Genomic DNA, 20,072 nt, shown 5'->3' on the forward strand with positions numbered 1-20,072 from the left:
GTCAGTCCAGCCTGGTAGAAGTGTTACTACAGCTCTGCCGCCGCCGCCGCCGCTGCTGCTGGACGCCGTGCTGGCCGTGGAGGATGATGCTCCGTCCCTCATCCCGCCCGCCAGCCGCCCTTTAATTCCTCGTGGCGGCAGTGGGGGAGGAGGGTCTTCGCTGTTGCAGCAGCGGCAGTGAATTTCTTTCCTTTTCTCCTTCCTACAACTCGTCTTCTCCGCCAACCTCCCGCTGGCCCCTCCTCACCGCCGACTCCTCTGCAGCTGCCAACCGCTGGGCTTCCCCTCCTCTCCTTTTTACTCCCCCCCCCCCCCCCTCCACTTTTCTCCAGAGGAGGAATTTCAATTTTCATCAGGGATTGCAGAAGACAGTAAGAACGCTTTCTGTCTTTCTTTGCTTTTTTCGTGCAGGGGAATTGGAGGGGGTGTGTGTGCATGGAAGACGATTTGATGCTTGCGGAGTCTATAAGGTGCATGTGTGCATGGAGGAAACAGGGTGGTGGGGGTGGGGGGGCATTTTCAAGTTTACTGCATTGAAGTGATCCTCCATGTCTTCGTCTGAGAGGCGCAAAAGTTGCCCGAAATGAACACTTGAACTTGAAAATGTGAATCCATGAGGGAAGAAAGGCTGAGAGAGGACGGACGTAGGAACAGAAGGGAGCCTGCTTGGCATCAGATCACTCCTCGGTGCCTGCAGATGAATCCCCCCCATCCCAGATTACGAGAGACAGAAAGAAGAGATCTAAAGTGGGAGGGCGAGCAGAGAAGGAGGCGGCAGATTTGCGGGGCGTCACACGTATGTGGCATCATCTCTGAGAACAGATACTGTACGCTGGTGAATGTGTGACAGATGCTGCTCGCCAGCTCCTGGATCCATTGATGTCAAAGTGATTAACCCTCCCACATGCGTTTGCATGGCTGCCAGGGGCTGCTGCTCATCTGCAGCTCACTGCTCACATCACGAGGCGAACCGGTGCATTTGTCTGCCCTGTAGCGTGCAATGGCAGCGCGTGCACGACCGAGCACGGGCGCGGGTGCAACTTGGTGTTAAAAACGGGGGGGGGGGGGGGGGGGGTGCTCTCAGGAGCAGATGTGGAGGAGGTTGTCCTGGGCATTTAGCAGCAGTGTGTTCTGATAGTGGACGCTTCAGCTCCCTCCGAGTACACGGGGGTGGGGGGGGGGGGGGGGGGCGGGGGGGGGGTCGCCCTGGCAGCGCGGAACACGTGTTTCCTCTGACCCCGTCATTATCGCTGCACCTGCGTTCCACGGATTCCCGGTGCACACGCTCCACAGGAAGATGGTGTTGGAGACTTTGGAGGGCACGCGCGGGCGAGTTTTTGGCACAACCATTATGTTAAGCATTAATTAAGGCTCAGGAAACCGGCGGTAGTGATTTGAACCATGGAACACGAAGGACACACACACACTCGCACACAATCAAAGCATGTGAAGTAGATGTTTGTGTTGTCAGCGCAGGAATGGAGGATTTGGGAAAAACAATCTGCAACGATGCATGAAAAACAATTTGTGGCCATTTGTACTGAGAACCTGGTCAACGTTTGGTTCGAGTGGCGCTCTGCAGTTCACACGCTCATCACAGAAGCTATCGATTTAGCTACCTGCTAACATATGGCCAGTGTTGTTCAAAAGATCCCTTTTAAAGGGTCAAAAGCAGCCGGCGCATGTGACCGCTGGGATGTGTGACAACCTGGAGGGTTTAGCTAAGAATTTTGGATTTTGCGCTCAGGCTCAGCATTAGTTTAAATAATTAGTCTTGTTGCCACGGTGATGTCCTGACGGTTTGTTGAAAATAACCAGAAAGACTGCTGAAGAAGCTAGCCGGTTCGGCCAAACCTGGTTTCACTGGTGTTTCCTCCCAAAGAGGGAGCTTCTGTCTTCCTCAGTGTGATGCAGGATGGGACTGAAATGTTAAGAACCAAACACGAGCGGTGAAAATATTTTAGTCTGGCAGCGGCGGTCCTGCCCACACTGATCCATTTTATAGCAAGAGCATCCAGCCCTGTTACGAAAGGGCGAAAAACCTCAAAACAGCGAGCAAAAGTCGGACATTTCCTTCCAAGCCTCGTGTTATAAACGGCTTAACTGACGGGATGCTACCTGATACGCTGCCTCGCGCCGTCGGCATCAAACTGAGCGCAAAGAGTTTGTGCTCGGCCGCCCAGAACCGCTCTTAATTTAGCCCATGGAAGCGGCGCTTATCTGGTCCGACGGGCCGCGACCCAGACTTGATTAACGGGCCGGGGTGTCATTTATTCTTCAGATGTAGTTTGGCAGCAAGAAAGTCAGGCTCCAGCAAACCTGAGAGCTGCGGAATTAACATTCAGGCCACGATTAGGCGGGAAACACCAATTAATCCCTTCCTGGTGGGGAGTTCTGCTGGCACCGCACCAACGGGGGAGGCACCTACGGTCCACATTTCCATACATGAATTTCCCACTTTGGGGACTGAAATCCTCTTTTGCACCCATTCAATTTAGGAGAGCATTGCGGATAAAAGCCGGTTTATCAGCGGGGGAAACATTATCATCCTCAAAGAGGCAACAAAGGAACAAACATCCATTAATTGCCTTTAATTGTTTCAAACCACGTTAACTCAAAGGCCTTGAAGGAGCTTGAGGAGTGGATTCAGATTAGACGTTGATCATCCGTAATGCTTTCTCATTCTCTGCTGTATAATTACTCAAGTGCTTGAGTTTTCTCTTTAATATTTGCTGCACTGCTTGAGGGAAGACATAGTTCAGAACTCCAGATTTAGCCGCCGTCTCCTGCCCCGCTCTCAATCCCCCCCGTAACTCGCTGGTTCCGTCCTGGCAGGATCCGAATGATCTGGGACAGTCAGGCCTCCCCTGCGCTCTGTCCTACTTCAGCCTCGTCCTTTCTCTTGTTTCCTAACAAGTCACGCTGTCTCTATTAATTGTTTCGCAGCGTGTGACTGTGTCATCATACCAAAATTATGGTTCTGTCTGCTGTTAATGGGCCTTGGGTGTATTGGGGGGGGGGCAGAAGCACCATCATTTTCTACCAAGGTTCAGAAACCTCTGATTTGATTTCTGGAGCGTTAAGGCGACACTCCACCAAATTTCTTGTCTTAGAGGGCAGCTTATCTTTGAAAGTCATCTCAAGACTGCTGCATTTCATAAGTTACTCCTGTGCTTTCTCACATCAAATGTAGAGCCTTTTTAATTCTTCACAATTTTATCATTTTTTCTCATATTAAATAATGTCGCACCATATTTATTCATAGTAACACGCTCCAAGTTTGTGCCAAAACTGTTCACAAGGGGAATTATGACAAGCACATTTTTCCAAAATATGAATTTAACTGCATATCAAAAGAAATCCATTTCAAGACTCCAAAAATATTACAAATTAAGACATTAAATGGGACTATAAGACATTGCATCATTAACTTTTTATGGCTTACTCTCTTCCTACTTTCCGGTTATTATCCAAATCAAAAACAACAACAACTATTGTATGGAGAAAAGTGTGATAAGATATTTGGTAAAATGCTGGCGTCCAAAAACCGTGCGACCAGATTTTAACCTGATTTGAACATGGTGCATTCTGGGATTTAATGTGTGTTCATTTCGCTTTAATTAATATTGTAAAAGTGCATTAAAACTGATGAATAAAGAGCATTTAGAAGTTGAAAAAAATCACAATTATTAATATGCAACCAAATCACGAATTACCCTAAAATTCCTGTTAATCAAAGTTGTTCATTAAAATTTCCCTGATTGTTTTGCAGAAGCGGTTGGTTGTGATGTTGATGTTTATGTTTGTGGTATTGTTTATGTTTATGTGTGGTGAACTGCCTGTTCGCTGTTCAGGTGACTTATTTGTGATTCTGAGTCGATTCTGTCAGAATCGCGTGTCAGGCCCTATTTTCTACATGATTTAAGACCCGGCGGAAGGATTTATTACTTTTGGATGCATGTCTTGTACAGACATGATTTGAGACCCGCGGAAGGATTTATTGCTTTTCGATATTGGACCAGTCCGGAACCACGCTAGGTCTGTGCAGCAGCGGCGTCGCTCTTGTTCTTCATGTTTGTTTTGCTGCTCTGGTGTTGGAAATGTTTTTATTTGTCTCCTCCATTAACGCAAAGAAAACACCGAAGGTTAAAAAAAACACGCAGTGTTTCTGGTGAGTCGCGATATCATTACGTCATTGCACGTCCGACACACGCTGGCGCGTGCCCGGCCTCAGCCACTTGTTAGCCTAATTAGCTAATGCTAACACAATCAAAAAGTGTTACTTTGTTGTGCTCAAAACTGTCAAAAATCCAAGTTAAAATGATGATTTAAAAAATTTGTTGGAAACATTAAACTTTGGTTTAGATAAGAGTCATTTGTGGCCTGTTGCTTCCAGCGCATCATTCATAATGAACTAAATTGATTATTTCCAATTTACAGAAATGGCAACATTTTCTTCTTCTTTTTTTGACATTGTTTGGATTATAAATTTGTTGAGCATAAATTAACTGCTACACCTAACCTTCCTTTGTTTTGGCCCATAAAATATCAGCACTTAATGCGTCATCAAGGCCATTTGAAATCTTGCTTTTTATTTCAAACGCCAGTGCAGACCGAGGCGCCCACATCCAGGCCTCCTGGGCCGCAGGTGGGTCGGTTTTCTGGGGAAAACACTTCCTCCAAGGAATATTGGATCGGGACAGAAAAGGAAGCAGCAACCCCGGCCTAGGTGTTGCCCAGGAGGACTTGGCTTGGGTACCCCCACGACACACCATGGGGGGGAGGACGGGGCAGCACCTTGAGAACAGGCCTGGGGCTGCAGTCCACTATGCATCAAGGATCCATGGATCCCTCCCAGATAATACACAGTAATTGCACTGTTGGAAGGGGGGTGGGGGTAGGTTGGGGATTCTTGTGCTCCCAACAGTTGCTGCTGCATCATCAAAGCAGGGTTGCTATATTTAGCCGCAGCAGATGCATGGCAGCAGTTCTGGCCCAGGATGATGATCGGAACGTGGGGTGGGGTGTAACGTTTCTCTATGTCTTTGGAGGCAGCAGGATGAGCATCAGCTAGCAGCTCGCCTGCTGTAGGAGGATTTACAGCTATAAAAGAATTTAGCTAACACTCGCTTTCATGTGGTAATTTGGAAGGGCAGGCTTTAACATTCTGGAGTAAAAATAAGCCACGTGATGGTGAGCGCCTGTTTGTAATTTGCTTTTATGAGCGTTTGTGTTGCTTCGTTCACGTCATTATTCAGCGTCGCACAACTCAATGGCTGAGTTCACAGCTCATTAAGATAACTGAATTTATATTTTCATGCAGATTCCGCTTCCCTGCCTGCGTCCACCTCCTCCACTCAACCCGTCATGGACAGAAGTGTGTTTTACGTGTGTGTGTGTGTGTGTGTGTGTGTGTGTGTGTGTGCGCGCGCTCTTGTTAGTGTTTCCAGCAGTGGGCAGCAGTGGGTGTTCCAAAGATTAAGCTTGGAGATGAATCTGTGATGTTTTGGCATCCTGCTGTATTTATTGTGGAACCACAGCGGTTTGGATTTCTGGTACCAGTGTAGAAGTTGGTTGAACTTGGAGGTGACGTATACGACGGAGAAGATCCTGCCCAATTGATTATGAGATTAAATTTGAATACGATTGTCCTTCGGACGTCTGTCATCTTATCAGAGCGATAGAATAAAAGTATCGCTGCTCAGCTGCTGAGGCTGCTGAGGCTGCTGAGGCTGCTGGTCAATGGAGGATGTCCCCAGGAGAGGGGGGGGGCATTAAAGGGGAGGACGAGCTGGTCTGTCGTCGTTTGATGTGAAGCCACATCGATTGTCCTACATACTGCAGCTTCAGTCAGCTTGTGGTGGAGTTTATCACTTCTAACTCCATTGCTTTGGCTCTCACCTTCAAGTGATCGTGTCGCTGTGCTGAATACTGTGAATCCCAGGAAAGGTGTTGGAGCACATTTATGAGCTGCAAAATGAGGTTTGACGTGTCACCGACTCCTGTGGACACACATGAGCCGTGTCCTTTCCTGCTAGTTAGTTAGGACAGCGGAGACGTGGCTGCACCCTCCTCGCCGCCGGCCCCGGAGGGAACGGACCGTGCAAGCTACATTAATAAATTAGCACTCGGTAACAGTGACTAATTCCCGGATCCCTCTGCTGCCGCAGCCCAACGGTGGAGTTCAGACCTCTGCAAGTGACCAGCACGTGTCCGTCTTTATCCTCCTGAAGATCGTTTCAATGCATCAGCGTGCACGTGTTGGTTTGCCTGGAAGGACCAGATCGATGTTTCAAAGGGCGACGGTGCTGCAGTAACACTGTGGTTTAAAAACATGAAACCACGGCGCCTCCTCGAAAAATGGATGATTCAGCGTCTGCTCTCAACTGCAGTGAGCTGAAACCCCCCCCCACCCCAACATCATTCAGTGGGTCAAAGCTTTGCAAACCCTGCCATGTTTGTCCAACTCCCTCCCCTCTGCTCATCCCCATGCGGGGGCACCCCACCGCCATTTGCAGCTGGTTATTTTCCATCAAAACGTGCACGTCGACGCCGACCCCCGCTGACGGTAGGTCACCCCTGACGGTGCTTCAAAGGAGGCAATCCTAGAGGCTGTGGAGCGCCAAGATGGACGACTGGGAGGTTGCCACATGGTCAGGCGCTCGTTTGGTGCCTGCAGCCACGAAGCAGCATCCATCTTTAATATTTCACAGCCCCGCATATGTTCAGGCAGTCTCATCCCCTATAGCTGCTCCCATCGTGGCTTCTTTATTTATGAGATCTCCAATATGTTACCAGCTAAACGGCCCAACTGGAGACCACCAAGTGGGTCACGGGGACATGGATCGATCCATAGCGTGGAAGTTTGTCTGCTCTAAGTTGTTACTTGCTGGCTGAAACAGGCAGTGTGCACTGTGTGGCTGCTGGAATTTAAAAAAAAAGAAGTAGAGAATCTGAGCCGTCCCCCGGAGATTTTGTGACGCTGACGAAAAAAGCTAATTAATTAGTCCTCTATTTGAACGAGATCTCGGCACTCCGGTTCCCCAGCTAAATCATCGTCTCTTTAGTGGAGAACGGAGAAGCTTAAACAAACAGCGTGACCTCTTTCACGCAAGCACGGGAGCGTTTCAGGAGCTTTATTTAACCTATAGACTGAAAAGGATTAGCTGCGTTATTAAGGGCGACATGCTAAACTAGTGCCCGATATACTGTATGACTGAGGTTCCATTCACTTTGGTAGCTTTGTTGATTGAACAGACTCGATAATTGAATTTAATAATTGAATTTTCTTCATGAATGCAGCATTAATAACTTGATCGCAGCGTTAAGACATTAATAGATGACTTTTAGCAGGCTTGCCTTTTTTAAAGGGTTGGTCTTTTTTTATCCGTCTCGCTGCTCAAGGTCACCGCTTTGCTCTCTGTGTGGTTCGGAATTCTTCGGCAGCCAGCTCGGCACATTTGTGGAACCAACCAGCTTTTTTTTTGGATCAGCGTGAGAGCAAATTAGCGACTGTCTGCCGAGGGGCAGATTGATGTTGAGGCCGACCTGCTGTTCATTTCACGGAAACAGACAATTAACGTTTGCTAACTTCACAAATCTGACTGGAAACATCTGAAGACGCGTGTGGCTCTTGTGGATATTTGGAGCTTCAAAAAAAAGAGGCCACAAGGTCATTCTTAACCCCCAGGTGCTCCAGCTCAGATGCTTGTTTCTTTATGTAGTTAAACTACGCCCACTCACATTTTGACTATAAATTAGGTTCCTGTGGGCTTTTCTCTGGTTTCCTGCTTCTTGTGCTGCAGCACCAGCACCTTTTTGGAGGTTTTTCCTCTTTCCCAGGGTTTAATGTGTCCCAACAACTGTGTAAACTTGAAACTTTCCATTTGAAAAAGGGTTGGTTGAGCTTTTATAGGCTTCCTCTTTACCCGACATGAAGATTTTAATCCAAAAACAAAATTCCCACGTTACTAGTTACGGTGGGTCACCCCAGCCCGTCACATTCAAACCTGGTTTATCAGCGCTCGCCCTCGTTAAACGGCACGAGGGACGGTTACGTCAGAGTTTGTGTGGAACACATGGCGGATTTCTGTCTCTCGAGCTCCCCCGAGTCCCTGAGATGGAGTTTGACATTTTCTGAGACGCGTGGCTCCCGTGAGGGGGCATGAATGAATCAGATTATGTAAGTGTTTAATTGACCCCCAGGGTCAGGGTTTACATACGTTATTAGCCTTATTACGTCTGAATAGAGAGCTGAAGGGCTAATTGCCTCGGTGGATGTGTATTGAAGTCACGCCGCATGGAAGAGGTTGGGAATGTGGCGTGTGTGTTGTCTGTTTGTTCACATCGGTGCCCTTTTGTGTTTCCGATGTCAAACAGCAACGGAGGGAAATTAGCCGTTCCAGTTTAGGAGCAGGAAAGTGGGCCGATCTGTACTTTGGAAGTTTCCCAGTGAAATTTCCTGGGGACTAAGACACTGAAAATATCTATCTATATACAAGCTATGTCCTACATAAAAAAATGGTGTGTGTGTGAGAGAGAGAGAGAGAGAGAGAGAGAGAATGAATATGAATGTATTTGGGAGAGAGAAGAGGACAGTGGGAGGGAGGTTAAATGTCACCGTGCTGGTGGGATGTCAGGCTGAAGGATGGGAGACAAACGGCTCCAAGGCGACGCAGCACACCCAACTATGTTACCTCATTCCTCCTTTCTTTTGGTTATTTGCTTTAGCACAGGAGCGTGTTAAGATGACAGCAGACAAACCCCACCTTTTCTCCCGAGAGGCGTCTGATCGGAGCAGCTCACATCCCCATTCACGACTCTCCTCCTGACGTAACCAGTAAAACAAACTGCACTTGGCGCGGAGCGTGGCGAGGCGCAGGCTTCTGCCCCAACATTAATAAGTGACATAAACGCAGCCTGCTCACTTTCATCTCCAGACTTGGATCATTTCAGGTCTGTGTGGAAACTAAAACTACTGCCAGCAGCCAGTTAGCTCTTCCTAGCTGAGAGATTAGGAACAGATGGAAACGGTCGCCCGGCCTGTAATGAGGTTATGTTTTCAGTTTTGTCACTGCTTGGGCGACTGTGCCACACCGTCGGGGCTTTCAATGAAACTTGGTGGCGGGGTGGGGGGGCCAGCCAAGGCCAAGGGAGAGCCCGTTCCAGTGCTGAAGCAGAATAACGCTGCTCTTCTAATCATTAACGGGATTAATGTGGCTTTGCTTTGTGCCACTTCCATGATGAGCATCTAAAGTTGGAAGTAGATCTCTTCAATGACCTTCTCGTCCTAACACGCACTCACCCGTGGGCATCTTCCATCACGGGGGTCTGTTATGTATGAGTCGTGACTTCCGCTCCTAATTTCCTCCGTCCTGACCTGTTTGAGCTTAATTGATGCCAGTTGAAAGTTTGTAGTTCAGCCTGTTAACGGCGCCGCCGCTCTCCTCGGCTCCGACTCCGTTCCTGATCTCAACCCTGCAGGAAAGAGAACATGAATAGGCACCTGTGAGCACTTGAACAAAACCAGGGTTGACACACCAGCCACATTCAGAGGGCTGATGATCTCAGCCTGGCACGTGGGTGGATTTTATTCAACGGTTTTGCTGCTTCAGTCTGCAGAGCTGGCAGTGATAAACACCTCTGAGCTGCAAGGAGATCCTCACCATCATCAGCTTCAGGAGCCTTCCTCGCCATCCTTTTAAGATCTCGACGCTCCAGCAGATTGGCCCCGTATGGCAACGCGTCCTACGTGGCGGTCATTAGCTCAGATCTACGTAATCTGGTTTAAGATCTCTCCCACCCCCGAGCATTTCTGTGTAATTGCGGCTTCTGCTCTGGTTTGTTCGCCCCCGTCTACCCACAGCCTCAGTGCTACCAGAATGCTGCGTCATGGGGACCAGTTTCTTCCCCAAACTACGTAAAAAGTGTCTGCACAGACGCTCCTCAGAGGATGAATCCGTCTGTCTGGGAACGTCTCCTGCAAAGCTGTGACTGAAATCTGGTCAGGTGACGGATGGCTGGATGTGTGTTCGGATGACTTTAGCCACAGTGCTCCGAGGCCCGCGTGAACGTCTTCCACGTGTTCTGAACCAGATGTTTCGCTCTGCTGCTTTGCATTCGTCACAAACGGAGAAGGGGAAGCGGAGAGAAGACATAAGTTTCTCAAACAAGCTGTTTAGCCAGGCTCGAAATTGTGTTTGTGTTACGTCAAGTATTTTAAATGACTTTCATTTACTTTAGGTGTTGCCTCCATTTGGCACAAAGCAGGTGTGAAGAAGGACGGTCAATATCGGCCCCCGCTGGCCTGTTTCTGCTGGAACTATGGCCCAGATGGCACGTTGCCAGGGTATTGGCGAGAATTGTCCTCCACAGCCGAGAAGGATTGATTCCTTTTTTAGATTCGCAGCCGTCTGTATAGGTCAACCGTCTGATCAGATTGTTTCTCCTCTCTGCTCTGATTGGTCGGCCTCCCTGCCGCCACTTGCGCTTTGGTTCTTTGTGGAGCTGTCTGAAGTCTAGTGGTGCTGAAAATCCAGAAATGGCCTGCAAGAGCCATCAGGGACAGATCTGTCATCTTACCGGGCTTACTTTCGTAGCGCCTGATGCTCTGAGGGGGCTTCTGGTGACTCTCGGGGGTGATGGCCAGAGCCAGAGCGTGCACGGTTTATCACGCTGTTGTCCTTCGTGCGTGTCCGTGTCCCAGTGTTGAACAGATGTTCCAGAGAAATGAAGGTGGCGCTTTAAAAGGCTGCAGTTATTGTGGAGATTCATCTTATGAGGCACATCACAATTGTTAGCGGAACGCAGCGGCGTGTGAAAAAGGCCGTCTACGGTTCGCAGGCGCTTTGATCAAACGCCACGATTGCCTGGCCAAGGTTATCGAAGAGGACTTGAACACAAACACTGGCTTTTAGGAATTGCCCAGGACTCTGAATAACATGCTGACATCTTTGGAAGATCTTTGAGTTCTTCTGCTTGTGTTGTGAAGCCTGATGGTTCCAGTGCGTGAACCTCTAACCAATGACAGCAGATATGCTTTTGGACACGTGGCTGCACGTACAGTCACACCAACAGATGCTCCTGAATTAGCCTGTCGTCAGCGTATGACCTTTCACTGTGATGACGCAATACTGACGAGGCGTGAAATTGTACACAGAGGCCAGCGAAACAGCCCAAAATCCACTAAAGTTCAAACTTCAGCCCTAAATGTGGATGTAAAGATGTGAGTTTCTGTTGTGGCAGTTATTGTCTCAAGTGTAACGACTGAGACGGGAATTCTGAAGGTCCAGCGAGATTCATTTTTACATGAAAGTGTGAATAATGTGTCATCACGAGGGATGGGAGCACTTCAGCTGAAGTGGTCTGTTGCCATAGCGACTTTTGAGTGTCATAGATGTTGAATGTGATCTCGCCGTCTAGGAAAAAAACTTTTCAGGAAAGTTTTCATCGTGTTTTCTGTCCTTCGTTCCAGTGCCTCTCTTGGAATGATGGTGTTGACCCTGGTGCCTGCGCTGTCGTCATGACGATGCCGTTCAGCCCCCTGTCCAGCGACGAGGAGCAACAAAGAATGCTGGGAAACAGTCGACACCTTTATCCAGGGGCCGAGGAGGAAGAGGAGGAGGAGGAGGAAGAGGAGGAAGAAATGGAAGAAGACGAACATGACGAGGACCAAGAGGAGGAAAACGGTGAGTTGGAGGGGGAAGAGGAGGACGATGAAGAGGAGCTCGTGGAGGAGGTCAGGAGGGGAGGCCTGGCGAGGGGAGCGCACAGACAGTCGGGGAAAGTGGCCGGGCGCGCCGCTGGGGACAGGCAGATCAAACCAGGGAACCCTGGCCACGCCACCAACCCCTACACCACCAACCCTGGAAGCATCCACCCACAGCCGGCCAACCACATGCAGCAGCAGCAGAGGAGGCTGAAGGAGCGCAGCTCCAGCTCCGCCCCGGGCGAGGACGCTCACATCTCTATGATGGTGTTTCGCATCGGGATCCCCGACATAAAGCAAACGGTCAGTGACGTCGCCTGCTCCTGCTCTCGCCTTCCACACAGGCGTCACTATCCTGTTGGTGTGGCTCCGCTCCCTTTAATTTAACCGGGAAGCATTAAAAGCGTAAGGCTTCACGCCGGATGGGTGTGTTTCAGCCACCGTTTAATTTATTCACGAACCCGTACGAACATTGTAGAGCTTTTGCTGAGCCGCAGAAAAACCTCACGCAGAACTCATTGGATTTAGCATCAATTAGATCACGTCTCTGCCTGCGAAGCGTTTGAGAGGAATGCAGCTACTTGTCAGCAGAGTGACAGATCTGAGAGGATGAGAGAGGCTATCAAGACAACCCAGCTCCAGAGGAGCAGACGAGGAGGGGGAGCCAAATCACACACTAGATAAATCACAGCGAGAATATGGGGGAAAGAATTGGATTTAAAAAGCTACACAGCTGAAGCCTTGAGAGGAGGAACACCCCCCCCCCTCCTCCTCTGATGTGTGTGAACAATCCAGCACAATTGTAGCGACAGTGAATGGAGCTGGTGTCTCTCATGCTCTCCTCCACTCTCAGGCTGCAGATCTGTGTGACACCTGTGTGCTGTCTTCCCCACGTCCACATGTCTACCTTACATACCTCACTCATCTCTTCCTTCTCCCGCCCCTTTGCGATTTATTATTGAGCTCTGCTGGGATGTTTTCTGCTGCGCGTGAGAGCGAAAGACGGGGAAGGATTCAAGGGCTTTAAAATTCAAGCATAAATAATTCACTCTCCTCTACTTATTTCAGCAAACATGCATCAAAGTTTAATTGTGGAAAGCGGATAAGTGGAAGTCCTTGTGAGGAGAATCCTCAGTCAGCGGCGAAGACGAAAGTCCTATTCAGCATTACATAGATATAATTACTCATTTTGTGCTTATTTGCTTCATAAAGCATGAGCTAAACAATGGTAAGCATTCATGATCTGACTAAATCAATCACACACTATTGACCTAACTTCAGACGTGCACATCAACCACTGAGGGAACTAAAACGTGATCGATGCCAGAACTTCCTCAAGGTCACAGTTGGAATCCAGCATGGCTGGGAATATTCGCTCCTGCTCCCATTTTCTTCCCGATTTCTTCCTTTCCTCCCGCACAGTTGGGCTCTGCACACTCAGAATTAAACCCCTTGTCTTTTTCTTGTGCTGGGGGTTGAACTCCTCCTCCTCCTTCCCTCCCCCTGGTGCTGGGTAATATTCCTTTACTCCCAGTCCATTAGGTCTGTTTTACATTGTGGCTAATTCACCCTGAGTAAGCTCTAATCGCTTGTTAATTGTGCTGTAATGAGACGAGGGAATGACCGTAGCATGCCAATGTTTTAAATGAAGCGCAGGGGTGATGGGTGAAGAAAAGCTATAGCATGAAGAAAACATGCACAGAATGCTGTAAGTGTTGGGTTTCATGTATATTTTCCTTTGGTGTAGGAAAATATATCCCATCGCTAAAGGTCAGGACGTTTGGCACAAAAGAGAAAAATGGGACAATCGTGCATAAGCTTGGTGTTTTATATGAACTCTACCAGACATTTTAGATGTTGAGCAGGAGTCACAGACCTTTAGTTTCATCTTTAAATCGTTGTATCCCCCCTGTAAAGTGATTAATTGGTATTAATTAATCTCTGGATGGCATGTGCTGTTCCCTCTGAAACCGCCTGAAACAGCTCTGTTTTCTCCGCTGAAGTGTCTCGGGGAGGATTCGGCCTCACAAACACGAACACAAACACAAGGACCTGAGCGTCGGTACGCTCCGCTGCATGGTGGCGCCGCTGAGATGAAAGGACAGAGAGCATTATGGGAGGATCAGGAATACGGTGGGGAGGGTCGGAGAAGAGTCGAGATGCATTTGCTCCTGTTGTGAATGTGAGCCGCAGTAGGGGTGTTGGCCTGGACAGGAAGTCCACGATAGCGCGACATGTTGTGCGTGTGTGTGTGTGCGTGTGTGTGTGTGTGCGTATGTGTTGACTGGGGGGTTAATTCCCCATAGATCTCATTAAAGGCCCCTAGTCCACATTCATTTGGTTGGAAGAAAAAGGACAAAAGGGAGAGAGAAGACGGAGTCCTCTGCATGGATAAGTGACAGAGCTGAAGGAGAGAGAAGGAGGAATAAGATTCAAATGGGAAAGATAAGATGGAGAGCAGCATGGACACAATGAGTGGGTGTATGTGAGTGGGAAAGTGTGATCACATCTTCATGAGGCAAGGCAGTATTTTTGGTCAAGATGATCTTCAAATGAGACGAAAAACAGCAGCATTTAAGGCAGCAAATGTGAAGCCTATAAATCCCATTGAAATGTATTGAAACAGACTAAAAGATCACTTTGTTTAGGTGTAAATTTGCAGTATAGTCACAGAATTTAGTCATAACCATATATCACTTTTTCATTAGTGCCGTTTTGTTTTCATAGAGCAGCTTTTGTGGAGTTGATTATCAGTTCTAACATCTTCTGCATTAATAATCTGTAACAGTACCATAGATGTATTGATTCTATACACCATGGCATTCAATTTGTGATGTGAGATAGATATGAGGAAAAAATATAAATCGCTTATCTGCAGTGTGCCGACAGTGTGTCAAACGTTCTACAGTGTGGCCACTAGAGGGCAGGACAGAGATGAAGGGCTGTTAAGGTGTCACTGGTGATCCTGAGGCAGGTTGGATTAGTCAAACAGGCCATTTAGGAAGGGGGGGGGGGGGGGGGGGGGGGGGGTGACCAGGGGACCAATATGCCCTAATTGACTGGGCAACATTCTGAAGCACAGATCAAAAAGCAGCACAGCAGCATCACTTCACACCCCTTTAAGCAAGAAATGTTTTAGAATCACGTCAGTCAATTAAATGGCTTTAAAAAAAAAAAAGATCATTTTTTGCTACGCATATGTGCCATTTTTGTTCATCTCTATTTTTTATTCACACTCTAGTGTGCAGGCTTCCATGTCTCTTATATGAATGCAGAACCTGATTCAAACTATTTAAAAAAAAAAACAAAAAAAAACTTTCACACCCTAAATCCCCCCCCCTTTAGTCTATTCTCTGTTGCTGTACTGCGTCTCTCCTCACACTCCCTCACATGTGAACATACACACAGTCTCACACAATCACAGTTATTCTGTCTGTCTCACACACACACACACACACACACCAGCATGCACGCACACAACCTCCCGGTACCCCATCTCCAAGGGAACACAGGGTTGTCTCTATGGCAACAAGCAGCTTGCTCCGCTAATGAACCGGTTGCCTTGGTGACGGGGCTGGCAGTGTGCGGATGGAGACACTGGAGGAAATTATTAGGAAAAATGTTGTTAATCTCATGCACCCTCCCATGCAGGATACTCCAATACACAGGGAACGTTAGTATGATTGACGGCGTTGGTTCACTTGCTACTTAAGGATTTTAAATGTACAGTTTGAGCGCGTCGCCATCGAAATAATGGAAAACCATTCACGGCTCTTTGCACCTTAATTATCCTGCTTCTTCAAGGTCAGAGCAGAACTCCACCCCAAGGCCCGCTGAAACCCTCCGTCAGCTATCTGCGTGGTTAGAGCTCAGAATGCTGATGGGACCTCTAAACTATTATAGATTTGGCCATTCATGACCCCACTGGAAGGAGCAGCACTGGGCTACTGTTCATTTCCTGTCTACTGATTACAAACGGTGGGATTAGCTACCTCTGGCTCTGCTTCTGTCTCCCCCTACTGGTTAAAGGCGGTACTGCGTCGGTGTCGGAATATTTACCTCCAGAGAGCTGACTGACCGGGCTGAAGAGATAAAACAATGGCATATCATGCCTTAGCGTGTCCTCACACTGCTTGTGTTACTCTTTGCAGAAGTGTTTGCGATTTAACCCAGACGCCACTGTGTGGAAGGCCAAACAGCAAGTGCTGTGCTCGCTGACCGAATCTCTGCGGGACTGTCCTGAACTACGGCCTCTTCCAGCCTGCCACAGATGGCCATGATGCAAAATTCCTGGAGGAGGAGAGGCTGCTCAAAGAGTACCCACAGTCCTTTGAGAAAGGTGTTCCGTATTTGGAGGTAAACCGGAGGGACGGCGGCACCAGAAAGTGATGAAGTGGTGAAAAAACACATTGGTAGAAAACACGTGTGTGAAAGTAACGGATAAAGACAAAATCGCTGCCTTCGGAGCTATTCAGGTTACGTCTAATCGAATCTGTGAGTGTCCTATTTAAATCCAATTAAGATCATCTTGTAAAGACCTTAAATTATCACGTATTTCTCCAAAGTATCATAGCTGTAACATCTACAAAGTCCTCCTCTAGTCATGATACCGTGATCCCTTCAAAGCTCTTTAAGCTGCTTTAAAACCAGACCAATTCTCTCATATTTGTCTGTCTCCAGCAGTGAAAAGAGGTACGTGTGAGAAATAAGATAAAGGTTATCCGTACAATAAACCTACAGATTTACTCTGTGGTTATCGACCCTGATGGCGATTAGCGTCTCATTGCCTTTTCTCTTTTTCTGACCTTATTTTAGTTTCGATATAAGACCAGAGTGTATAAACAGACCAATCTGGATGAAAAGCAACTGGCCAAACTACACACAAAGGTATGGAGCTATAATGGTGTTGGGTCTTAGCATTAGCATTAGCAGTGTCAAAGGTGTTCTTAGAGTGATTTGTTTCTCCGCATACAGGCCAGCTTGAAGAAGTTCATGGATTATATCCAGACCAGTGCTGTGGACAAGATGGTCAAGTTCATGGACAAAGGCCTGGATCCAAACTTCCAAGACTCTGACACGGGCGGTAAGGAGTCATGCAAAGCCTAAACCCTGTCCTGAAATCAGCGCTTTTGTACGACGGGTTCTCCACACATGCCGATAAACAGAAACTAATGTATGCTAACACTTTATCGGCGCTTTTTTAGCAATTTGGTGGCTTTACCCCCATCGCGTGTGTGTTTTCGGTGGAAGCAGATGGCTTGTTTACAGTTTGGATGTGCTGCTCCCTGTCGCCTCCGTCACTCTGGGAGCAAGTGTGAAGAATACAAATCACACACTCATCGTGGGTGTGAGACGCACTTCCATTTATTAGCACAGGGGGCGACGGAGAGCCGCGTTGGAAATAAGTTCTGGTGTGTCGCTCCTTTGAGGCTTTGTGATTCTGCACACTTCCACAGACGTTTGCAAATCACTCTCCTCTTTTCTTCAGTCTGTGCTGAACGGCAGAGACACAAATCGACTTGTCAGGACATGAAATAATTGTACCACGTTTAACACGGGTCTCGTCAGGAGGGGCTCACTTTCCCGGCTGCCAAGAGAACCGGCGAACTGGCAATCTCTGAATCAAGCTACCAGCAGAATATCAGAGGAACTGCAGTCAAAGCGTTCCCCCAGATTATCATAACACAAGAAGCTGGATGGACACAATAAAAAACCCGTCTGTCCTCCGTTTCATTTCCATTCCTTTGCCGTCGCTATGGCAGCCGGTGTTCTGGCTCCCGAATGCTCCCAAGTGTGATCCCCTTCTCTAATGCTGAGCCTCAGATTCAGGTGACTTTACAGGTGTTGAGACGCGGCGTTGCTTCTGTTTTGCAATAATTCCGCAGCAGGTTGTTAGAACTGGAGCCATCGTTTCCTTTAAGCACATTATCCCGCGATTCTAGAAACATTGTTCCCACCCAGTAACGGAACAAATCTCCCCAATACCCGTAAAAAGGGACATTCCACTGATCTTGACCCGAAGCAGTAGTCTTTAAAAATAAATGTGTAATGTATTTGTTTTTCTGACAGAAACACCCCTGTCCCTTGCTGTGCAGTGTGAACCCAGTGGAGGTGAGGCCATCCGGGTGCTGGTGGAGGGAGGGGCTCACATTGACTTTCGCTCCAAAGATGGACTCACGCCAGTGCACAAGGCTGTCCGAGGCCACCGTCACACGGCTCTGCTGGTGAACATGCATCCGTCCTACAAATACCCCAGTCTGATTGCAGAAAATCCCGATACAGAAAGTAGAGAAATGTTTGGGTACCCGCTGGAATAGAGCTGGCCTTGAAAGTGATGCAGAATTATTGGACATTTCTGTGACGGTATGAGCAAACAAGCTATTCAAGCCTTCACTCCCACGTACATGCAAAGTGCTCATGAGCAAAACATCTATTATTCTTTTCACCAGAGTGAAAGAAAGACATTGAAATTGACCCCTGAACATTTGGAAACCAGCTTAATACGTTTCTTTTGTGTGCGGCTCCGTCCCTATTTCTAATTCTATGTTGTACGTCTGCGCAGGCTCTGCTGTCTCTGGGAGCCTCTCCTGACTACAAGGACCGAAGGGGGCTGACACCACTTTACCACACTGTGCTGACAGGGGGGGAGACCTCCTGCTGTGAAACACTCCTTTATCATCACGCCAAACTGGGCATCAGGGACGAGAACGGCTGGGATGAGACGCATCAGGTACACGTGTGCAGGTGATCTCCCCGGGTGCAGGAGGGTCTCTCTGAGGGGGCAGTTGTCATTGTCCCGCAGGAGACACACCTGCACAGTCGGTTAGAGTTGATCTTTTGGGTCTTGTGTTGGAGGCCCTGGAAGAAGAGCTTTCCAGGGGGCTTCTTTGTGTGCGTGCAGGTAATATTCTAATGCATTGTGTGTTCTTGTGCAAGAATCTGTGCCCACGTCAGAACCCATTCATGCCACGACCTCGCATGTCTTGTCTTGGACCCATTTCACCTTTCATCCCACCCATCGCACCTCTCCGGCGTCTCATTCCCGCTGTCGAGTGGAGAGAGAGGAATTAAAGGTACCGGTCCGGTCTGCGTTTGATTCACGTTTCGTTCTTCAGCATCAGCTGTGATCTGCATCTTTTACTGCCCGTGCATGTGCTGCTTAAGAATTAAACTTGAATTAAGATTTGGACTTTTTATTATTGGTAACAAGTTTTTAGTCCTTGTTTTTGTCGTGCGAAGCAGTGCTGGGAATCTGCTGAGGTTCTACATGCTTGTGGATAAAAGTATGGAGGATTCACACTCCTACGTCCAAAGTGTAGGCAGAGAATAAAGTCTCAATTTTGGAATGCAAACCTATCCTGGCACGTGAGGGTGCACATAAAGATTTCTTCTGCTAAGACAGCAGTGGAAGGTGTGAAGGTCATGCTCATTACTGACAGACAAATTATTGCAGTTTTATCAGGTTCCTGGGTCGTTTAGTGTGAGTATTAAGTCAGATGTGGGCGTTTATTGGGTCTCGCTCTTCTCTGGTGCTGTGTTTGGAGATGGTGTTGACTGTAGAACCCTTCTGGTTTGCTTCGTTGGCTCTCTGTACCCGACCCTAAATCCTTGGGTTCTGCTCTTTTGTATGCCATAACAACATTTTCCACATCTGATCTTATTTTGCTCCCCTACGATCTGTCCCTCCTCACTCAGGCCTGTCAGCATGGCAACTCTCAGCATCTGGAGCACCTGCTCTTCTACGGGGCAGATTCTGCCTCCCACAATGCTTCTGGAAACACTGCCTTGCACATCTGTGCTCTATACAACAAGGTAACCAGAGATTTTAGCAAAGGTTCCTGCTACAATATGGCATCACACGTTTCAACAACACATCACCGAACAGCTTAGAATTGTTCTTGATGCCAGAATATGAAACTGATTACACATTTAACGTATAATTCTGTCATTTAACTGGTGTAATGTGCTGATTTTACTCCTGTTTGTTGAAGGAAAGCTGTGCACGAATTTTGCTCTACAGGGGAGCAAAAAAAGAGACCAAAAACAACAACGGACAGACCCCTTTCCAGGTGAGGGTTGAGTGTGTGCATGATAATTGTGTGCACTGTGTGGTTGTTTGTTATCACATTTAATGCTGTCAAATGTGATGGCCTGAATTCTCTGAGCCATTAAGCAGGTGTAGGACAGAATGCAGGTGTGCGAGGCCACGTGTGGATGTTTTGAAGATAAGATGAACCTCATTTAATAGAGAGATGGGCATTTATGTGCTGTGATTGTTTGTTTTTTTAATCAGGTGGCCGTTATGTCTGGCCATTTTGAGCTGGGAGAAATTATTAAAAATCACAGGGATACAGATGTTGGTAAG

General features: G+C 47.9%; 1 protein-coding gene across 1 annotated transcript in view; it reads left to right on the forward strand.

The window, feature by feature from the left end:
- The first annotated feature begins 3,066 nt into the window (after positions 1-3,066).
- Positions 3,067-20,072, forward strand: part of shank1 (SH3 and multiple ankyrin repeat domains 1) — a 39,271-nt gene continuing 22,265 nt past the window's right edge. The window contains 12 exon segments of the mRNA XM_029836260.1: positions 3,067-4,171; positions 4,608-4,755; positions 11,474-12,010; positions 15,859-15,942; positions 15,944-16,063; positions 16,523-16,594; positions 16,682-16,790; positions 17,777-17,931; positions 18,270-18,437; positions 19,403-19,519; positions 19,699-19,776; positions 20,001-20,067. Coding sequence (XP_029692120.1) covers positions 4,101-4,171; positions 4,608-4,755; positions 11,474-12,010; positions 15,859-15,942; positions 15,944-16,063; positions 16,523-16,594; positions 16,682-16,790; positions 17,777-17,931; positions 18,270-18,437; positions 19,403-19,519; positions 19,699-19,776; positions 20,001-20,067 — 1,726 coding nt within the window. The 5' untranslated portion in view covers positions 3,067-4,100.

The sequence above is a fragment of the Takifugu rubripes genome, chromosome 5, assembly GCF_901000725.2.
Source record: "Takifugu rubripes chromosome 5, fTakRub1.2, whole genome shotgun sequence".
Lineage (NCBI taxonomy): Eukaryota > Metazoa > Chordata > Actinopteri > Tetraodontiformes > Tetraodontidae > Takifugu > Takifugu rubripes.